The sequence below is a fragment of the Varanus komodoensis genome, unplaced genomic scaffold (assembly GCF_004798865.1).
Source record: "Varanus komodoensis strain SLA01 unplaced genomic scaffold, ASM479886v1 scaffold105, whole genome shotgun sequence".
In the NCBI taxonomy this organism is placed as follows: domain Eukaryota; kingdom Metazoa; phylum Chordata; class Lepidosauria; order Squamata; family Varanidae; genus Varanus; species Varanus komodoensis.
In genome coordinates this window covers 499789-522750 of record NW_025335297.1, presented here as the reverse complement: position 1 = coordinate 522750, position 22962 = coordinate 499789, and the positions used below count along the sequence as shown (strand labels likewise).

General features: G+C 44.6%; 1 protein-coding gene across 1 annotated transcript in view; it reads right to left on the bottom strand.

Moving 5' to 3' along the window:
* Positions 1-22962, bottom strand: part of POU5F1 (POU class 5 homeobox 1) — a 33135-nt gene that overhangs the window by 1996 nt on the left and 8177 nt on the right. Inside the window, exons 2-4 of the mRNA XM_044419595.1 lie at positions 10005-10116; positions 8075-8205; positions 2358-2522 (exon numbers count right to left, since the gene is read on the bottom strand). Of these exons, the coding sequence (XP_044275530.1) occupies positions 2358-2522; positions 8075-8205; positions 10005-10116 (408 nt within the window). The remainder of the gene's footprint in view (positions 1-2357; positions 2523-8074; positions 8206-10004; positions 10117-22962) is intronic.

The following is a 22962-nucleotide window of genomic DNA, read 5'->3' as shown; positions in this document are numbered from 1 at the left end:
GGGGTCTAAATTAGTTACAACTCCCCAGAAATCATCCCTGCTGAATCAGACCAAGGCTGCCTAATCTAGCATGTGTTCACTGTGGCCACATCACAGCCTCTTCACAGTCCCAAAGTGGACACACACACACACACACACACACACTGTGAGAAAAGACAGCTTTTTGGAGATAATAAACTGCAACAAAGGCACACCGGATAGCCATGTACGTATGTCCATGATATTTCCAAATTCACACAGATTCATTTATTGCTTCCTTTTCTTATAGTTTTGTTGAGATTTACGGTAAAAATAATTATTTTAAAAAATCGGACATAACACCCCCCTTATGTTCCCCAGCAACTGACTGATACGTGGAGCTTATACTTCCTCTGAATATAGAAGTAATATAAAACCCCTCATGACAAGTGGACCGTAGTTGCTTTCTCTTCCATGTACTTGCCTGGTGTCCTAGTTTAACCACACACACCATGTGAAGTCCTTCCTTTCATCTGCTCTGAATCTTCTACCAATCAGCATCATGGGAGGACCTCTTTGGGTACTAATCTTATGAGAAAGGGAGAAAAATATCTCCCTGGCCACTTTCTGCACACCGTGCATAATGTTGTGCACCTCAATCACGTCTTTCCTTATTTCTTTCTACATTAAACAATTCCAGATGTTCTGTCCTCTTCGCGTAGGGAAATTGCTCCAGCCTCTCGCGCATCACAGTTGCCCTTTTCTGCTGCTTTTCCAACTCTGCAATGCCCTTTTTGGACACATTGGTCAGGATTATATGCAGTATTCCAAGTGTGCTCACACCTTATATTTATATGTAAATATATTTATATATATCAGCAGTTTTATGTTTATTCCTTTTCTAATTATGTCCAACATGGAATGTACCTCTCTCATAGCGGCTGCACATGGAATCAACATTTCCATCAAGCTATCTGCTAGAACCCCAGGATCTCTTTCTCAGTTACCTCCAGCTCGGTTCCCATCCGTACGTACACAAAGTTGGGACCTTTTACACTTGCTTACCCTGAATTCCACTTGCAATTTTACTCTCCACCCCCCAGTTTGGAGCAATCCTTTTGGAGAGCTCTCCTGCCCCCTTTTTGTTTCAACATCCTAAATATTTAGCATTGTCAGCAAATTTAGCTACCTGATCGCACACTCTTAACCTCAGATCATTTATGAACAAGCCAAAAAGCACCAGTCCCAACAGATTCTTCAGGGACCCTGCCGTTTGCATACCTCTGTTGGGAACATATTTACTTATTCTTACTCTCTGCTTGCTATGCTTTGATCAATTGCTGATTCATAACAGGACCTCCCCTCTTATTCAAGAACTACCAAGTCTGCTCAAAAGTTTTTGATGAGGGACCTTGTAAAACCCTTTGGAAGACTAAGTCAAGAAGGTCCACCAGGCCATTCCTGTCTACAGGGGTGCCTGTAGTAATGAAACAGGCCAATTCAAAAACAGCTGAAACTTTAAACCAGCAAATAGCAATAGTGCTAGCATATAAAAAGCTAAGACAGGGGCACAGTTAAGAGTGTTGTGTCATATCCTTATAGTATTCTCTTGGAGAAGGAGGAAACACCCCCAGAAAGTACAGGGAACGGCCATTAAAATATAAATCAAAAAGTTGTGGCACCTTTCCAACATGAAAGGATCAAGAATTTTATGAATTGGTAGCTTAGAGTGGAAAATATCATTTAAAAGGAGAGAGGATGGAGATTTACAAATTATAGAACGCCCGGAATGGGTAGACAGGGAAACTTGTCTAACAGTGCTGAGGTTTAACCCATGAAATCAATCAGCGATAGATTCAGGGCTGACCAAAGGAAGATGTGTGCACCTGCCCCAACTAGCTCATGACATTCAATCATAGAGGAAACAGCGACCGGCTTTGCTTTGTAATTGTTGTTAAATGGACCCTCCACATCCAACGGTCTCTAGAAATGTCTGAATACCAGATGCTGAGGACAGTGTCCTGCCTCTGATACTCAGGCTAGCAGACAGCCATCAGGACTAGCCGCCACTGATTCTCCTCTGTGACTCTTGCCTATTCTCTGTTAACACCTTCCATTTGTGGCCTTCTGGTGGCGATGCCCCAGTTTCAGCTAAGCTCCACATGAAGACGTTCTTCAGTCTGCCAGCCACCTGCAATCCCAGAGGAATCACGATATCCACAGTGTCCTGCCGCAGTTTAGCAGCATGGTGACTCCCACCTGGAGGGAACCCTATTGCAAGACTGAACCTGCCACGTAAAGATTCAAAGGGCACGCCTTGCGAAGGCAGGGGTTGTGCTCCCAGGAGCAGCAAGGTGTGGGCGGCACCTGGGGAGACAGTGCAACAGAGATTCACTCACATCCTTGTCCAGGCTAAGGTCCTCAGCAATCTGAGAGATCTCCTGCAGGTTGGGCTTGGGGCAGCGCAGGAAGTAAGACTCGAGCGAGCCCCGCACGTTGTTCTCAATGCTGGTGCGCTTGCGTTTCCGAGCCTGGATCATAGCCGTCTCCATGGAGCAGAGTTGCTGCACAGAGGAGGAGAGCGGTGTTCGGTGACGCTGCTTAGAGACCACAACCCACCCTTGCCCATGCCAAAGCAACCCTCTCCATCCTTTGCACTTCCACCGCCATCACAGCCACAAGGAGGCACTAGATGCCTCCATCTCTGGCTCAGTTCTTTAGCTGTTCCTGAGCTCCTTCAAACAGCTCCAGGCTGTCCTCTCCTCCGATGTGAATCCAGGCAAGCAACACAACTACAGCAATGCTCCCCATACTCTGCCACCTTTCCACCAAGCAACGCCCTTCCGCAGAAACAGACGTGATTTTCCTCCCCCTTTCAGTCCACTTCCATCAGACACTCCGTGCTGTTCCTCCATGTTCCTTAGCCTTTTCCTTCTTCTCCCTAGCAAGCCTCTCTCAACAGGGTGGTTACTCTGCTCTGATCCTCTTCAAAGCCTGCCAGTTGACCCCTTGGTCTTACTGCCTTGGGACTCCCTGTCCCTAGGGCCTTATTACCCCTTCCCTCTGGCACATCATCTAATTCAAATGCTTCAATCTCTCCCATCCCCCCCAAATCCCTCCCCCTTGTCATATCCTAAATACTCTTTTGAGTTGTACCCCATCTTTCCATACCAAAAATTGGCACTTAAGGTGGCTGAAATACCAGCCAGTCTCACTTCTTCACTTTCACCCACAAACTCCCAGAGCTCTTCTTCACTCTTCTTCTCCTGGAGCTCTTTAAAATCACTGTGATTTTTCTCTCTTCCAACTCCATTCGTGAACCAGTCCATCTTCCACCACAATGTGCTCAAACTCCGCTTGCTACAATCACATTCTTCTCGCTGACAAATCCAGAGATCTCTAAACTGTTCTGATCGTCCTTCACTCTCTCTGCTACATTTGGTCCAGCTGAACACTGCCTCCTACTTGTCTCCCTCCATGCCTTAGGCGTCCACAACTCCATTTTTAGCTGATCCTCCTCCTAGCCATCAGAATGTTTGTCCAATGTTTCCATGGTGAGAAGATTCTCCTGTGCCTTCTCTCATGCTTGTCTTCTTGGTCCCCTACTATTTCCCCTCCTTGGACCGTCTCTTCAACTCTCATATTTTAGTTCCGCCTATATACAGATGATGTCCAGCTCTCTCTTCTCTCCCTCCACCCAGGTCTGCAGTTCCAGATGCTGCCTGCCAGAAATATGCACCTGGATGTCTCCATCACCGTCTCAACATGAGAAGTGCACTGTTGCAGTGGGGCTTGTAGCAATCGGCTGCCACGCAGAGTGTTCATCCACTGCTCTGGTTTGCCAGCCACGCCCTCCATGGCAATCCATTCTACCCCCTTCCCACGTGGCCATTATTATTCTGTGGCTGCTCAGCACATCCTTACTGGCTGTGGCACGGGAGGGAATCCCTCTGTCCACTACAGGTTTTGCAGGCCTGTTGTGATCTCCTCTCTTGTGCACAGACCGTGATGGAAAGACAGAGAACATGGAAAACTAAGATCATTATTAGTATGCATGATTTGTAAATGGCCTCGTATTTGATTTTAATCCATGGAAGAGAAGTTACAAATGCAAAACAGAGATTATAGAGTTGGTAAGGGCCATTTAGGTCATTGATTCCAATTCCCTGCTCAGTGTAGGAATCTAACTTAAAGCATCACTCACAGATAGCTGTCCTCCAGTCATGGGCAGCCCATCACCTTGCTAGGCAGTTGGTGTCGCTGCCTGACTGCACTAGGCATTACGATGCTTTTCCTGATCTTTAAATGAAATCCTTTACTGATTGAAAGATTGACTGAAAGTTGTCTCAGCAGCCTGGGGGAGGGGGGCAGTAAGAGCAGCATAACAGTATTTTAGATAAATATAAGTCCACCCCGCCATAACTGAAGCCCAATAATTGCATGCCTTAACAAGGTGATAAACAACAGGCTGCGATCCATTTCTATATGACAAAGTTGAGGCACGTGGAAAATGCTGTTCTTTCCGTATTCAGAGACTTCATTCTTCCCTTTATAGGACTTGGGTTTCTAGTCTGCTGATTAACTCTGTTGCCCTTCTCTGAACACAGGCCATTTTATCTGAATCCTGCTGAAAATGTGGCATCCACAAATATATGGACTATTAATATTAATGTACATATTTTAAATTAAAATTTAATCCCTTTTTCTTCCCTTCCTTGTATTCTTTTGCTCCTTCTCCCACAGTAGTGATTATTGTATATTGCTATTTTTCATGATATGAATTATTCCCCACCATTTTAACACTTTTGGGAGGGGCAGGAGAGGCAGAGGTTATTGTTAGCATTGTGTTGTGAACAAAACCAGTTTTGAAGCATGGTGTCCAGAACTGGACACAGTATTTAAGGTGAGGTCTGATCAGCGCAAACTAGAGTAGAACTATTGCTTCCTATAATTCTGAAATTCACCCTCTATGGGTGCAACCTAAAACTACATTCTTGTCACGTCGTGTCACGTCACGTCACTGCTGGTTCATAGCCAGCTCATGACGAAGTATTACTAAACCTTGTACTATTCATTTCCTTGCCTATTCATTTCCTAAATGAAGAGAGTGGTGCTAACCTTGGTTATTTTGGTCGAGTCTTCTGCCTAGAGCTTTTTGAATTTTGTTTCTGTCTCTTAGAGTACTAGCTATGCCATCCTATTTCGGGTCATCTACAAATTCCATAAGGGCTCATTCCACTTGGCCTCCATTCACAAGCACTCCGAGTACAATTCTCCGGCCAGTGTGGATCCACACAGTGCCGCTGATAGCCAGCTGCTCTTACATCACCTGCTAATCCACACGCCATGGGCACTTTTTGTCAAACACCTTGCTGCAAATGACGCCAACAGCATTTCCACAATCTACTAAAGAAGTTACCTGATTGAAAAATGAAATAAGATTGGCCTGGCAGGACATGCTGCTGACAAATCCTTTCTGGTTTCTACTGAACATCCATTAGCATCGAGGTGCTGACACGTGGACTGCTTATCACCTGTTCTGGAATCTTCTCAGGTATTGACATATTTGCCCAGATCTTCCTTTCTGAAGAGGGCCAAGTCCAAACCTCGCTCTGCCCAAGCCTTCTCCAGTCTGGCCCCTCTCCATATCTCTCAACAACACCAACACTCACCCTATCAACCAGTCACGCTCTCCTTGGCTTCATCCTTGGAATCAAATACACAATTACAAGATGTGGAATACTTGGCTCAACAATGCTACAAGTGAGAAGGATCTTGGAAATGTTGTAGATCACAAGTTGAATATGAGTCAACAATGTGATGTGGCTGGAAAAAAGGCAAACGCTATATTGGGCTGCATTAACAGAAGTATAGCTTCCAAATCATGTGAGGTACTGGATCCCCTAAATTTGGCATTAGCTAGGCCCCGTCTTGAGTCCTGCGTCCAGTTCTGGATACCACATTTCAAGAAAGTGGCAGAAAAACTGGAAAGTTCAGAGGAGGGCAACAAAGATGACCCAGGACTGGAGACAAAGCCCTATGAGGAGAGATTGGAAGAACTGGGCATGTGTAGCCTCAAGAAGAGAAGACTGAGGGGAGATAAGATGGCTCTCTTCACATACTTGAAAGGTTGTCCCACGGAGGAGGGCCAGGCTCTCTTCTTGGCCATCCCAGAGTTCAGGACATGGGAGTAACTGGCTCAAGAACAGGAAGCCAGATGCTGGCTAGACATCAGGAAACATTTCCTGACTGTTAGAGCAACACAACAATGAAGCCAATTGCCCAAGGAAGTTGTGGGCTCTCCCACACAGAAGGCATTCAAGAAGCAGCCGCCTGCCTCAGAGATGCCTAACTTGAGCAGAGGGTTGGACTTGATAGCCCTGCAGATCCCTTCCAACTTTAGTATTCTCTGATTCTCAACCTCTCTCCTTTGGCCCACACGTTCAGTTAGTTATCAAACTGTACCTCTTTTCCTAAACAATCATGCTAGGGAAAGTCAAAGACAGAAGAAGGAAAGGGAGACCAAATATGACTCCATTAGGGAAGCCACAGCCTTGAACATGGAAGAGCTGAGAGGAATTGGCTCAGACAAGACATTCTGGAGGGCTTTCATTCATAGGGATGCTGCAAGTTGGAGACAACTTGATGGCACATTACCGCCACCATCTCCTCTTCCCCATGGCCATATTGCCAGTGTGGTGTAGTGGTCAAGAGCACGGGACTGGGACTCAGGCGATGTGGGTTCTAGTCCCCGCTCAGCCATGGAGCCAACTGGGTGGCTTTGGGCCAGTCACAGACTCTCAGCCCAACCTACCTCACAGGGTTGTTGTTGTGAGGATAAGATGGAGGAGGAGAATGATGGAAGCTGCCTTGAGCCCTTTGTAGGAAAAAGGCAGGATATAAATCAAAAATAAATAAATAAATTGCAGAATCCCACCTAGTTTACCTTTCCTCTGTCCCTTTAGCCTAAAAACCCTGGCTTGTCCTCTGCCATTCTTGACTGACACAATCTTCTTCTTTCTAACCTTCCACGCTCATATCTCAAGCCTCTCTTCTCTATCCAAAACAGCACCACCAAAACAGTCCACCTTGCCAGTCACTGAGGCCTCCCTGCCCTTCCCATCCCTGTCTGCATCCAGCGAGATCTCCTGGTGCTTCCTTTGCAAACTCCTCTGCAACCCTGCCCTACCTTATCTTTTGGGCCCCTTTTCTCATTCATATCTGACACATCCTCTCTACTTTTCCAGCTCTATCACTTTCACCTGCCCACGATTTCCTAATCTTTTAAATAACTCTACCCATTCTCCTTTGTTGCCCTGTACAAATGAAATGACTTCCTAAAATAAGTCCATGAGACCACCTCATTCTCTGCTGCTTCCCCAAAAACTCACCTTTTCATCATGACTGTTGATTTATGCTCCTAAGCAACGTTCCCAACCATAGCAAAACTTCAAGCCAAGAACCTCAGGCCTGAGGTCCAAAACAGACTCACTCTACATCCGCTCTCTCTCCCTGGTCCTCCCTTCTCCCCACCGATTATTGAGATGTTTCTCAGAAGGCTTAGCATGGGCAGTAACAACGCAAAGCTAAAATAAGTTGGTATTTTTGTTATTTTGCACCCACTCCTTTTGGTTTCATCACCACCCTGCCCTGGAATGCAGCCAGAGAGCTTCTCCAAAGGGGAATTCAGCCCTCAGGCAGGATATTCAACACCTCATTTTAAGTACATGTACATGTTAATAGTATTTCCACAAACTGCTCCCTACCTATCCTCATCTTTCCCTTCCTCTGATATTTACCCACTCTGTATTTTTGCTACAGCTTCTGTAATCATAGTCACATGGTTTCATTTGTGCTATTTCCTAGCATTTGCTTTTAAGCAGCACACCACCCAGGAGTCTCTGTTCCCAGATGGTAGTTAATACTGGTAAATAAAATAAATACTTTGGACAGGAAAGTATATACTTGGGCGGAAGTCTATGTTGCTTACCCAGTTCTGTAAGCTGCCATTATCTTCTTAATAATATTAGCAATAAATAATGACTTAGCATCCCACACAGAGACTTCTTTCCAGTCTCAGGGACACGCCATCCATGGCCATTCCGGGAGTGCTCACCTCCTGCAGGTTCTCGTTGCTGTCTGCCTCTTCAAGCCAGCGCTGGAGAAGCGGCTTCAGCTTGCACATGTTCTTGAAGCTGAGCTGCAGGGCTTCGAAGCGGCAGATGGTGGTCTGGCTGAACATCTTCCCTGCATGAAGGCATGAAGGGAGGAAAAGGCTAGATCAGAAAAGCTGGAACAGGAAGTGAGAAAGGGCAGCGCCTTCGGCATGTCTACTCAAGTAGGTCCACTGGGTTGGATGAGGCTTTCTCCCAGGTAAGCATGCTCAGGTGGGACCTTGGTGCCTCAATCCGGTACCTCCAAGTACCTCAACTTGAAGAGGAGAAGAAGAAGAAAAATAACCCCTATCAGTACCCAGCGCTTGCCACGTTTCTGTTATTAATGGCATTATTAAATACCAGCACAAATTATTTTAACCTCAGAACCGACATTGAAGGTCATCTAGGTCAACTCTTTTCTGGAGGCTTCCCAATTTTTTCTGGAGGCTTCCCAACAGGAGCAAAGAAACAAAACAGTTAAGCTTCAGGCTCACAGACACTCTTGATGCAATGCAAATCAGAATTACAACATGGTTTAATTGACAAGATCAATCCATTAAAATATTTGACTGACTAAGTGAATGCCCAGTTAATCAGTCAGAAGGTACAATTGTATTACAAACAATTGTATTACAAATGCAGGTAGGTGATGTGTAAGATTTAATCAATAGACACAGAAACCAAAACTTGCCCAATCAAATCAGCCACATTCCACTTCACTGGTTGGAGGTCTGAGTGATAACATTTCACACTCTGGGACCTGTACAGCAATGGCACCTTTGGGCAACACTTATCATCTACCACAGATGGGCGAGACCAAGACAGACAGCAGGGACTGCCCCGGGGCCGCCTAGAGAAATCAGGCCAAGACAAAGCACAAAGCTGTTTCTTAGCCCAACCTGATTCCAGCTTGCTTTGAGACAGCTCCCATCATTCTAGGTGGGGCTGATGAGACTTGTTCCCCACCAAACATTGAGGATAGCAGCTTGAGGAAGGCTCTCTTCACATTTATACAACAAGGATTCCTACCCCTAATGCTTCTTAGAATTCAGAAAGTACAATGCACAATTCGGCGAAATCTTTAAAATCAAATAAAAACACAATGGATTTCATGGGGGAATTAAAAATCAGTTTTAAGAACAACAGGGAAAAAGTTGTAAAACTTTTGTGTACAAACATAATAGAACATTTCTGTTTAAGAAAGTGTTAGGCAAGTATGAGAATTCCATAATCCACTTCTTGATGTTGATAAGAACCACCCTCCATGTAATTTTATCTTGCGGCTTCTGTGCACTGAATTTCCTATTGCTTAGGGAACTTTTAATAACCATGGCCCATTCTGAACTTTTCTTTCTACAATGTAACACATCACACAGCCTTACAAACAAGTGACAGGACATTGAGTTTGCCAGCCTCGATGCTTTACCCCCTGCTTTTCCGAAATCCCCATATCTGCTGTGGAAGAATTAAAATAAGGGTAGGGGGAATGAATGTTCTGAACTTTTGTGAATCAGATTGGTTTGGGGCAATTTACTGGGCAATGCCTTGTCACCCAACACAAAAACATAAAAAGGGAAAAAAGGAGAGTGTATAGCTACAAACTGACAAAGAGAGGTAGGGTCCTGTACTTCTCCCCATACAAACAAAAAGAAAAATATTCAGCTCAGTCTTTAGTCCACAGTAAGACTCTTGACTTGAAGAGAGCCCATGAGACAAGCCTTGTTCCTACTCACCCCATAAAGTACCTCATCATGCACCTCTTCGTCCTCCCCACCCTGGTTTTGGAGGGATAATTTACAGTTTCTGGAGCAGATGAGACTCCACAACAAGCAATTTGCTCCCAGACTCGCCCCCCACCCATGTCCTCTAGGTCCTTCTTCTTGTACCCACCGTACAGCATACCCAGGGCCAGTCCCACATCTGCCTGAGTAAAGCCCAGTGTGATCCGTTTGTGCTTCAGCTCCTTGGCAAACTGTTCCAGCTCCTCCGTGGTGGTGGTTTCCTAAGGGAAAGCAGGAAGGAAGATGAACTTTCGGGAAAACATCCAGCTTTCTTTGTGGGAAAGCACTTCAGTAAAGCCACCACACACCACTTTCTTATAGACCCAGAGAGCTAGGTGAAGAGCACTTCCCTAGGATGACATCCTAGGAATCCATGCCCCAAAGCCTCAGCCATTCTCCCTTCCCTCCCACCCACCATGTGCTGTCTCCTTCTAGGGTTGCCAACCAATTACCTTCTACTGGTTTGACCAGTAAAACAATGTTCCTTCAAGGTAACCAGTAAAAGCCAGAAAATACCAGATTCTGACTGGTTAAGCCAATTGGATCTTCCAAGGTTTCCCGCTCAAGCAACAGCTTTTTGCAAAGTGGAAGAAATACTGCTTGTAAATCAGAAGTCAGGTTCCCTGGCTCTCCATTCCAAACAACTTCAGCTCCTAAAATGGTAAATCATTTCTGCAAGGTCTCCCAGTAACAACAATACTGCACTCCAGGTCCACAAGGGTTGCATTCCTTGACAGCTGGACTGACTTCCCACCTGTATAGATTGGTATAATGGCTTAACAGTTCTTTCTAAAAGGTCTATGACTGTATGCGCTTGCCAAAAAGTACTGGTATACAATAAGAAAGCTATTGCAAGGAACCTTGGGTCTGTCCAACAAAGCCTAGAATCTAGGCCCTAGATGCATTATTATGATTAATTGCATGTATATCCCACTTGTTTCTTCTTGTGAGGAACCCAAGACTGCATACACAGCTCCATTTTATCCTCACAACAACCCTGTGAGGTAGATTAGACAGACTGGCCCAAAGTCACTTAGAGAGCTTCATGGCCAAGCAGGGACAAGTTCCTGGATCTCCCAGGGCTCTAGTCCAATCCTCTAAGCACCACAGCAGCTCTCAATATCATCATCAATTGTATTAAAGTTCATGAGAGAATTATTGAATTGTCAAGTGATATAGCAACAGCGGCAGACTTATCCTGTTTGAACTATAAAGAATGTTCAGATGTGGATGTATACAATCTTGACGAAGAGGATGTGCTGCAAATTGGACAAGTCATATATTCACACAGAACAGACAGAAAGTTGATTCATTTACAAAGCACAAACCATACAAACAATTTTGTGGTCAGGATTCCTTATTTTCAAGTTTGCATCTATTATATTCAAGTGTAAAGGAAAATCACCTTGAGAGTTACAGTAATGCTTTTAAACTAGAAAACATTCAGATTCCTCAGTGGCTTATGTCTTTGGAACTCTGACTTTTACTCCATGAAACTGTTAAAAGTGTTTGTATTCTTACTTGTTAAATTTTAAAAGTACAAGTGAAAGGTCTGACACAGTAGCCACAGTAGTGGAGGAGTCCAAAACAACTGGAAGATGTCACAGTGGGAAGGACTTAGTAAAGGAACAAAACATCAATGGCCCCAAGTGCAGGTTTAAAATTATTAGCCATCTGATGGTGATTTTCAAGACTGCCCACTATCAGCAAACCCTTTCCCCATTGTCTGCAGAATGCTACCTGAACATTACAGGCACATTTTCTATTCAAGAAATGTTTTCTCTTGTTTCTTGTTGCCCCTGCATGAAGGGAATGTGTCCTAGACTTTGAAGGAACCTTTGAAGGAAACTGGACTACCATTGTTAGGGAAGCCAGTGTGGTGTAGAAGTCAAAGTTCTGGACTGGGGCAGCCTTTGTGCAATTCAGCCACTGCTTTTCTTTTCTCCTGTAACCTACAAGCTGAACTGAAATGAAACTGGGTAGTGGCGGAACCTTATCTCAGTTCTGCTCCTCTCCCCTTGAAGCAGACAGCAGGCGCGAGGAGCAGCTAAAAGCAGGCCTTGGAACAGGAAAAGGACACAGCTGGCCCAGCTCTTTTCATTTCCCACACGCCCCCGGGCCCTAAAGGAACATCACTCCACAGCGCCATCCATCAGAGCCCCAGGCGGATCAAGAGCATGGCAGTTCCCACTCCAAAGGCTCAGTATGGAGCCTCTCAGGATTGGAACCCGCCCTCAGACTTGCTCATCAGGAGACCTTGAGCTCTCAGTCTAGCGTGTAACTCGCATGCTTACAGTGAGGATAAAATGTTGTGGAAGTGAATCCGTTCTGTTTCTCTGAGCTCTTTGGAAGAGGCATAAAAATGTCATTCTGGAGGAAATGAGATCTTCTCATCGAGAGGTATGTGCACCAACATCCCCTTTCAGTATTCTGGATAAGCTCCCAGAATACAGTTTGGAAACTCTCTCTTGATGACTTTAAGCACACTTTAAGCTTGGCCTCACCAATCACTCCAAAGGAAAGCGATGGCTTGAAAAACACTCTGGGATTTAGGGCTCATGAAGGTAACACAACCTTTCCATCTCTCTCTTCTCTGTCACAAACGTGTCCAAACAGAAAACAGTGTTGTTTCCCCCTCCCCCAGCCCGCTTCAGATGTCATCCAATGCTAGCAGAAAAGAACAACACCTTGAGGACAAAGCAGTGGCTTTCTAACTTTGCAGTATGCAAATATCACAATATGGCTGGTACAAGCAATTATCCACACCTTTACTAAACAAAATTTTACAAAAATCGTGCCAGCTTTAATGATAGTCTTGGAATTTTTCTTACAGTTAATATAGCCTTGCTTGTTTTAAAATGAGCTATTCTGGCTTGAGCTGGTCAGTCTCCACCATCTATTTTTTATTAGTTCCTTTCTTCAGCTGATAGTTTTGTAGCCACCAGAGCCAGCAGGTCCTCTAAGTTTTTTTTAATTTGCCTTTTAAATTGACCTATTAAATTTACAAATGAATACACTTCTGCATTCCGAGGGAATCCCCACCCCTAAATGCTAAAGGGCCTAAAGAGTACTCCCTTACTCCAGAGTAGCCCCATTCTACTTCCAAACTCAGTGTGCGAGAGCATTATTTATAGGACTCACCTATGACTAACCAATCATTCTGTTAAAAAGCTAGCCATTAAAGAAATTAAGGACCTTTGAATGATTTGCAGCCAGCGTAAAAACTACTCATTAGACCCCAAATAATCCAATAGATTTTTTTTTTGAATCCTGGAAATTCTTAACTTCTATGAAGCACCCAATCCAACTGACCTCACTGCTGTCCTATTCCACAAATCAGAATACTTCACTCCCACCCTGTTAACATTATTATAATCCATTAGATCTTCCCCATGGACAGAATGGTCAAGTAAATACACAATTTCAGGTTTCTTTTAACATTTTGCAATGTCAATTTGATAAGGAGAGCAACCAAACTATGGTCACAAATATCAAAGGCAAGTTTTCTATGGGGTTTTTTTTGGGGGGGTGGGGGGGTGATAAGTAAACAGCTGGATATTCTGCCTTGGGCAAGACCAGCCACATCAGATTGACTATTATCTAAGGGGTATCAAGCAGTAGTGTGAGCATTCCCAACCTGATGGCCCATTAGAGCTAATCACAAACCTCTCAGAATTTCTTCCTGTAAAAATAAGGATGAGGAGTCAAGAGGACTCCCATTTTTCAACTCCTCTTTCTTAATTTATTTAAAAGGTTGACTATCATCATGTCAAAAAAGAAAGGATTGTGTGGAGCTCCAAAAGTATCTGGCCAGACTGGGAGAGGGAGCATCAAAAAGGAAAAATATGATTCATTGGAAGCGAATATAAGCTGGGATGGAAAAAAAAACCTCAATCTCAAGTCTAAGTTGATGCAACCTGGGGCTAGTGGTGACTGACCAAGAAAGAAATCTTGGGGTTGCGTTGAACAGCTTGATGAAAAGTCAAGCCGTGTGGTGTGAAAAAGGAACATTTGACATTAAGCACGGTTAGGAAAGGAACTTAAAATATTCACTATCATCCTGCCCTTACACAAATCCTCTCTGCAGACTCATTTGCAGCAATATGTGCTGTTCTGGGCACCAAAGTCAAAAAGGGTGTTCCACAGTTGGCAAAAGTGCTGAAAAGGGCAACAAAAAGATTAAGGGGTTGTAGCAACTTCCCTTACTCGCCTTTTAATAAGCTAGACTATCCCAGCTGTTGTAACCTTCCCTCTTAGGGGAGTTGCCCCAGCCACTTCATCATTTTAATTGCCCTTTTCTGCACATTTTCCAACTCTACAATATCCCATTTAGCTATCACTCCTAATATTCATTGACAGACCTATTTTTTCCTTTAAGAATATAAGAAGAGCCCAGCTAGTCCAGCATCCCACTTCCCAGAATAGCCAACAGGAAGCTCAAAAGCAAGAGTTGGACTATGCTTGAGCTGAGCGATAACCATACTTAAAATTGCCACAGAGCTTCTGTGCAGGGCAAGCATCATGAGGCACCTGCTGGACCCTACGCCTCAGCAGGGAGCCCGCCGCTGATGCCTCTTGCATCTCTGCCGCTGCCCTTGCTGCCTTGCACACCTGCCCTCGCTCCAGAGGACGGTCGAACCACCACTGAGAAAAGAGAGAAGGGGGCAGCAGCCTCTGCACATGTTGCTCTCTCCATCTGGTGTGCTCAGGCACAAAGGGAGAGGCCAAGGAAGGAGACCGGCACTGCCTCTGAGAATCCTGCTCCCTTTTATAAGCCATGCAAAGCTCTTTGCCACAGCCAATTTGAATTTGCTTCAGCGTCTTCAAGCAGAGAAGGCTGGACAGCCACCTAACAGATGCCTGAGCAAGGGCGCCAAGCAGGAGGGGTGGGGGGACACTTCCACCCCTCCAATCCCCCATACCTCTACCAAGAAAATGACTGCACATTTCCACCACACATGCAGCATGCTCATTTCATCCAGGAAACCTCAATGTGTGCCATGTCTGGATCACAGAAAGAGGAAAAAGCAACAAGATCCTACACAGCAAAAGCCACTAATGCACCTGAAATGATGGGTTAATGAAAATAGGACGCGTTTTGGTACAGTAGTGTGCCTTAGTCCTCAGACTGGAAACACAGCCCAAAGATGCATTTTGGACAGATTTGCACCAGCCACAGTCCAGGAATCAGACCTGCACCGGGTGCACATAGGTGGCCCTGCTCATTTTGAACTGGACCAAGGGAGCCAAGGACACACAATCCAGCACTGTGCCCTCCATGCCCGACTTCCCCATGCAATGAAGCTCTGTTCAAATGAACACAGTTGTGACGCTCTGCACAGGCCGGAATCCTGAGAATGCAAGATTGGGAATCCCACTCGCATTTGGAAACCTTTCAACACAGGGAGGTCAGCACTGGAACTGAATATCTGAACAGGGCTTTTGTGAGTTCCTGATGGATATTGCCCCACTGCATTAAGCCAGTTTGGACTGAGGAGGGCTGCCATGAAGTATTTTGCCATAAAACACTATTGGTCCTCAGTAGCCTCCCATCTTTCTTAGACACTGAACCAAGCATTTGCTAAACATGTGTATCATAAGAACCACCTCTCAGTTTCTTCACCATGCATATGTATGGCAGTGAGACCACCAAGGCAACTTCACCTGGAGTGAGGCCTTGACCTTGGCTGCGACTCCTGGACTATCAGCTGCAGCCCACTGAGTTAAAGAAAAAGCAGAATCATTTTGAAAAGCAGAATCATCCAATGCTTCTTATTTATTCTAAAAGATTATGGGATATTTACCTGTTTAACATAAGAACGAACAAGAAACCCCGCTGAATCATTCCAAAGCTGCATCTTGCCCAGCATCCTGTGTGCACTGCAGCTGAGAGGGTCCCACTCCCACCCACCCACACAGCAGCAGCACCTCCTATGTTCCCACCAACTGATATACAGAGGCATCGTGCCTCTCATACTGGTTAATACACAGGTAGCTATCTCAATTAGCAGCCATTGATGGCTTTATCCTGCACATATAAGCATTTTTACCATGCCCTTCAATCTAAGAGTTTAATAAAAACTTTCCAAAACAAGGCAGCCCCTGTACAAACTAAAATACAGGCCATTGGGAAAGAGCAGAGAAAACCAGAAGCAATTCACTCCGCAGCTGTTTTTACCACTCATGTTAATTCTATGAAACAAAAGATGGCACAATGAAGTGCCTATCTGTATATTAACATTTTCAGAAGAAGGCCTTTCCTGCCCCCCCTCCCCATTTGTTACCCACTACCTGAGAAGAGAGAGGGGTCTCACAGGGAGCAGACTTTCAGTGACAGAGCCCTAATTTGGGAATTCTTGCCTTTAAAAAAGCCCAGTCCAAACATACTTGGTTGTCTTTTTAGTACCAGATAAATGCTTTGAAAGAAAATACTGGGCCTTTTTAGACAGCTTTAGGCCCTTTAAACCCTTGTTGCCTCTTTAGTTTTTTTGTATTTTATGAATATTTTAATAGCTTTTTTCTATTTTATGCTAGCAACCCTGGGAATTTCTGTTGATGGGTAGTACAAAAATTGCTAGGATTGAGACAAAAACACTTTTAATCTTTCAGGAACCACTATAAAATTTTAATTTATATATTGCTTCTACCATATATGCTGCTGTGGGTTCTACCTCTAAAAATAGCCTATAACTCACTTAAAATAAACCAAACACAGAAATAGTAGGTAGGCACTCAGGATTGCTCTAATTTTCAGACTTGTCAAATAACTATGGAGGGAAGGGGAAGAATAGTCATTCCGTGTGAAATTCACCGGATTTTTAAGAGGCCTACTTAACTTTCTAGGCCAGGGTCCCCAACCTGTGGCCCGTGGGCTGCACAAAGCCCCCCAACCAGCTTGTTTATTGCTACCGCCCTCAATGCATTTTCCCTCAGCCAAACACTCTTCTTCTCGCCTCAAGCACATCAGCGATTGCTCCTTTTCCTGTCCCTTTCTTACAAAAATCACAAGAGAAACATTGCTTCTTCCGGTCTCCTAGTTCCTTCTGTCAGCCCTCTCTTGGTCTTGTCCTCCCTATGGGCATTTTGGCCATTTTGAGGGCTTTGCCACCCCCCCTCTCCACGAACTATCACGTTGAAGGCGATATGTGTGTGCAAGGAAGATAAAGCAGCTGTGTGGATGGGTCCAGGAAATGTCTGGCCTGCTTTTCCAAAAAAGGCAGGAAAAGGCCTGGTATTTTTTCCAAAAGGGTCACAAAGTGTTTTTGCCCCCTAGAGGCTCGTCCATCAAAGCTCCTCCAAGTGGCTGCTTCAGACAAATGTTTTTCCGTCTCAGCAAGAGCTGCTTGCTCTGGCTTTTGGCCTCGCTTTCCCTTTCCCTCGGCGACCCACTCCAGCCAAGAGTCTCCTCATGCATCCGTGATTGCAGGAGCCAGGGAGTGGCCCCCTGGGCTGAGGGGAAGGAGTCCTCTCTTAGCAGGAAGCCCATGGGAGTCCCCTTCCCACATCTTCCTCCAGCCAAGTTCCCTCCCCCTGCTGACATTTTGCTTCTCCTGATTGAGGCTTGGCGGGCAGGCAGGATGTGTCTGTGCGCCCTGCATATAATCTGAAGCCAACTTAATGGCGTCTCCTGCGCTCCAGGTGGGAGGCTGCCCTTTCCTTCACGCTTTCTCTCTACCTGCCCATTTTTGGAGGGCACCCAATTTTTAAGTTATTTGAATGTGTAGATTTAAATCTCAAGGCAGTGCGGTTATTGAGAAATAAATCTCATAGTATTCTATGTACTCAGGATTGCAACTCTGCCAATCTGGTAAGTCAGATTCATTATCCATGTTTAAAAAATTCTTCCTAGCCTGTGCATATGGCCCAATATTCCTGAGAAGTGTAGAGGGAGGGGTCTCTCCTCTTCCTTGCCATGGTCAAAATGCAAATCCCCAGCTAACAGCAGCCAGAGTGGGGTGGATTTGATGGGAAAGAGAAGAGTTAGACCCCTAAACTATACCTCTCACATTTTTATGTATTCAAGGATAAGATTAAACTCTGCAACTGCTGCTATGCTAAAAATTCTGCAAGAAGATGCCTGCAAAAGAGAGTGCTGTTTCCAAGAAACAAAAAATTGCAGATGAGCATGTCTTTAATGACAAATGGACTACTGAGGACTTTGTTTTAAACAAGGCTGAAGCAGTTTGACTGATACATCTTGCAACTGTCTCAGTGTTCAAAGGCACTTTTGAGTCCTGTCACAAGAGCTACTCAATATATCAAGGAGAGGTGCAAGTGTACAAGATAATTTCTTTTAAAAAATCAATGTTTTGCAGCAAAATAGTTTTAGAAAGCACCCTGGGGAGAACTGGTGGACTGTGAGGGCCAGCTATCATGTTGCTGAATGTATTGCTGAGATTGGTGGGCCATTCACTGATGGTCAATTTGTTAAGAAGTTCATGGTTAAAGTAATGGAAAAAATGTGTCCTGATAAGCTATCTTGTGTCAGCTGGGTCAGTTTATCTGCATCTCCAATTGCCAAACATGTTGAAAAACTAAGAGAGGAGCTGTGTGTGTCACTGATTGTCAAGGCAAAAAGTTTTGATTTTATTCCTGTGGCTTTAGATGAAAGTAATGACATTATAGACACTGCTCAACTACTAATATTTATCAGGGGATAGATTCCAACTTCAGCATTACAAAAGAATAGTGTTCACCACAGGGCTTGAAAGGTATTACGACTGCAGAAAACATCTTCTTGAAGGTGTGTGAATCAGTAGAGATTCTTGGTCTGAGTTGGATAAATTGAAAAGCATCACAACGGATGTTACAAGAAATATGGTGGGAAATAAAGCTGGTGTCGCTGCAAGAATCAGTGAAGAGATATTGAAATTAGATAGTGCATTTCCCATGCCATTTCACTGCATCATCTGCCTGCGAGCCTTGTGCAGAAAGATTCTACAGTGGGAAAGCACGATGCATATTGTTGTATCCTGCATTACATCAGGCATCAGGGCCTTGCTCATTGTCAGTTTCAAAAATTTTCTCTCAGAGATGGATGAAGAATACAGAGATGCAGTCTACCATGCAGATGTCAGGTAGCTTTGCAGAAGCCAAGTCCTCAAACATTTTTTCAGTCTACGTTATGAAGTTGATGTCTTTCTCAAAGACAAAGAGAAAGATCAAGAAGTATTTTCTGACCCTGGATGGATTTTTGTTTTGGCTTTAACTGGTACCTCAGAGCATCTGCACACATTGCCTCTAAGATTACAGGGAAAAGGAAGCTTGTGTGTGACATGTATTCTGAACTGAAAGCTTTTGAAGGAAACTAAACATTTTTGTGAAGCAAGTTAGTGAAAGTAACTTTTCAAACTTCTCATGCTGCAATGAACTAAAATTTGAGAAGAATGGGAATTTACAATTCACAAGTCACATCAAAACACAGGTGGAATTCTAGATCAGGTTCTCTGATTGCCATAAGCATGGAAAAGAAATAAGAATTTTTCAGAATCCATTTGCAGTAGCACCAGAAGATGCAGGTAACTGTTTTCAGACAGAACTCATTGATTTGCAAACCAATGATCATCTCAGAGACATTTACAAAGAAAAATGTCTGTTAGATTTCTCTTGTGGTCTACCTAAAATATTTACCAACCTAAAAAAAAAATTGCTGCCAGAATGTTCAAAGTCTTTGGCACCACATACAACTGTGAACAAACTTTTTCTAAGATGAAAACTGTGAAAACCAAGAGTAAGTTAAGACTTACAGATGAACATTTACACAACATTTTAGGGGTGTCTGTTACAAACCTTGTATTGGACATTAATGCCTTGGCTAAGGGAAACAGCCACAAAAATTATACCGACTAGGTAAGCATGTATAGCTAGATAAAGAGATTTCAAAGTAAAATATAGTTCCAAGATAGATTGCATTCAAGTAAATATTTTCCCCATTGACCTGTGAATGTTTATTTTTGATCTAAATCGGTAGGTTAATAATTTTGATTTAAGGTGTGGCCCTCTTTAGGCACTGGCCACTCTAAAGTGGCCCCCAAGTCACAGAAGGTCAGGGACCACTGCTCCAGCCATCATACAATGGTTCCTCTTTTCAAGGTTAGCTGAAGCAGCAAGTGGAGGGAGCCTGAAAGTTCCCCACTGCCACTGGCCAACTGGATCATCACTCAATGGCTGCTGCTACAGTAGTGGATCCAACAGACATAGCCAGGTAGTGCCAACACACACAGCTGCAAAGCCCAGGATCTGTGCAGCAATAATTAAAAGGAGTGCAGAAACTTATGACGCGTTCCCTTCCTTCATCCTCAGCCACTGCTGCCTGTCCCCACACCCCTGGGGTTAAAGGGAAAGGATTCCAAGGCAGGTGGCGCCCACTTTGGGCTCTTCTTTTCCCTAGAGGAGGAGCAAGGTAAAATGTTTACAAGCAAAATTCAAGCTCGCTCCAAGTCTCTCAAGGCACTTCTATTACTCCTTGCGGGTAAGGACTGGTTCCCTCTTCACCAAGACAGAGCAAGAAAATCAGAGGGGTTTTCAGTACACCCACTAACTCCCCCCACTATTCTGATTCCTCAACAAGCCTCTTATTCTGTTCCCATCTCCTTTGCCAACCCCCCATGTAAATGTTGCTCCTGCACAGCAAGCGAGACCATCAATGTTGGGGGACCGCAGCTCTTGGCAGCTGATGGGAGTTGGGCCATTTCTGGAGCAGAGGGTGGCATTAATCCATAGACCATTCGTGGCCTCTCCTGCTTGTGTAAATGCAGCAGTCCTGACTGGATCCATGTTCCCTGGCTTCTACTCACCCCCTCCAAGGGACCCGAAGGACAGAAGAGGGAAAAGAGAACGTTCCTCAGTGCCACCCCCCGACCTCCCACCAAAAGCAGGAGTGCAAGTTTCTCACCCTTAGAAGGCCTGCTGTGCCAAAGCACATGACAGCAGATCGATCTCACAAGGTAGGAATGATACAGGCACAGTGAAGGAACAGGGCAGGCATCTCCAGTCCACCCTGAAGACTTCCATTTCCTTGTCTTAAAAGGCCTGACACAATTTGGGGGCTTGTCAAGATATAGCAGAGCAATCAAAGCTTGCAACAAAGAGAAGAGGAAAAGAAACTGTAGGTAGCAGTGGATAAAATAACTGAATAACACGTTCACAGTCCTATCACCCAAATGCTCTTCACATTCCTTGTTGCTGGGTTTCCACCCACCCATTTTCTGGGTGGAAAGCCAGGGTATAAATCAAACACATAAATACATTTTCTTGAAAGCTAAGAACAGCAGATTCTTGTTTATATTCTGGGAATGCAATTGAATAGAGTTTACAGGATTGACACTGCAGTCTAAGAATTAGGAAATTTGTTGTTAGGTGCTGTCAGGTCCTCTCCAACTTATGACCACCCTATGAATAAAAGGCCCTCCAAAACAGCCATTCCTGCTCAGCTCGTCCAAATTCAAGGGTGTGGCTTCCCTACTGGAGTCAATCCATCTTGTATTTGGTCTTCCTCTTCCACCTTCAACTTTCTTTAGCATGATTGTCTTCTCCAGTGAATCATACCTTCTCATGGTGTGCCCAAAGTACTTGGGATGTACCACTTTGAAAACAGAAACAGTGTTTGTGTTCTTCCCTCCCCCTCCGCTGCTGATAGGTCTGATTCAGCTTTTGTTGTTGATAAGATCTCTCCCACCTAGTGAGGAATGTAACTCATGTCTTTTATCCTTCCTTCCTCCCCGCACCCTTTTTAATACAAGTATGGAATCACTGTGGAGAGGGTGTGTTGAAAGAGCCCCTTGGATCTGTCTGAGATTAGAGGAGTTCTTACGATGACCATCAAGGATGCTTCCTCATTGGAGCCAGCTCCACAGAGGACTGCCACCTCTATTCCTGACTCTGCTCTAGTCTCAAAAGTAGGCTCCTGTGCATACATTCGCCAGGTGAAGCTTTTGCTAGCAGAAATGAATGGCATGCTGCTGTTTAAAAGGCCCAGTCAAAAATGTGTTGTTTATTTATGGCATTTGTGTAGGTCACCTAACAACGTCTTGTAGGTAACTCACAAACATAAAACACAGTTTCATAAAACAAAAGGCAACACAGAAAGGAAGATACCGGCAGGTTTGCAGTATAGCTAAACATATGTGGCAGGCTGCAATTCACTTCTTTAAAATTTTAGTGTTTTTAAAGACCTAGGAGACCTGGCACCAGAAGAGTATAAATAACGAGCCAACTGAGCATCTCCAGCCATGGCATTCCTCGGTCAGAATACCATGACCAAGAGGACCCTCCCTGGAGGCCGTGCTTACTCACAGCCACTCAAGGTTCCCAACATTGTAGCAGGATTCAAAACCAAAGATGGTGCACCAACCATCACCACTGATAAGGCGGACAAAATGCTCCATTCCTTAGTAGGCTCCAATCTCCAAGAAATTGAGGCATATGCAAAGGAAGCCTTTATCACCAACATACCTACATTTTCTGACTCCATTTCTTCTCTCTACGGCACTTGGGGGACTCCCTGGATGCAAAGTACATGTTTGTAGGGCCAGGCAACAGTCCTTAGCATTCTCAGGAAACCTGAAATGACCCAGGAATTCTGGGAGGGAGAAAAGGTGGCCACCGCCAGAAAAATATGGGGGCTACTATGAGGGCTATAACATTCTTGTGGTGGCTATATGGTTGCTTGTTCTTGCCCATAATGCCCACATACAATGGGGCTTCCGAGGATTGTGTGTGGGAGAAAACAAAAGATGTCAGAAGCAACCACGGGCTGCTGTAGGCTTATCAACCTGCACCTGCCCAAGGGCTCCCTGGTGAGGGTCGCCCCTGAATTTCTAAATTAAAATATTTTTTGTACAAAGCCCTTTGAGCTTCCAGCATCTACAGAATGGGACTGTTCATGCAACTGACTGGACTTACTGCCTTAAATGTCCCTGCCATTTCATTTTACTCAGCAGCCCACAATGTAGGTTGCTGAGCATGTTGTCTGAACTTGAGACTTCTGGCTTATTTAGATCATAGGGCCTAAACAAGCTAAGACCTTTTTATTTAAGCGTCATTTTAATTGTTAACAGTAGTTGCTT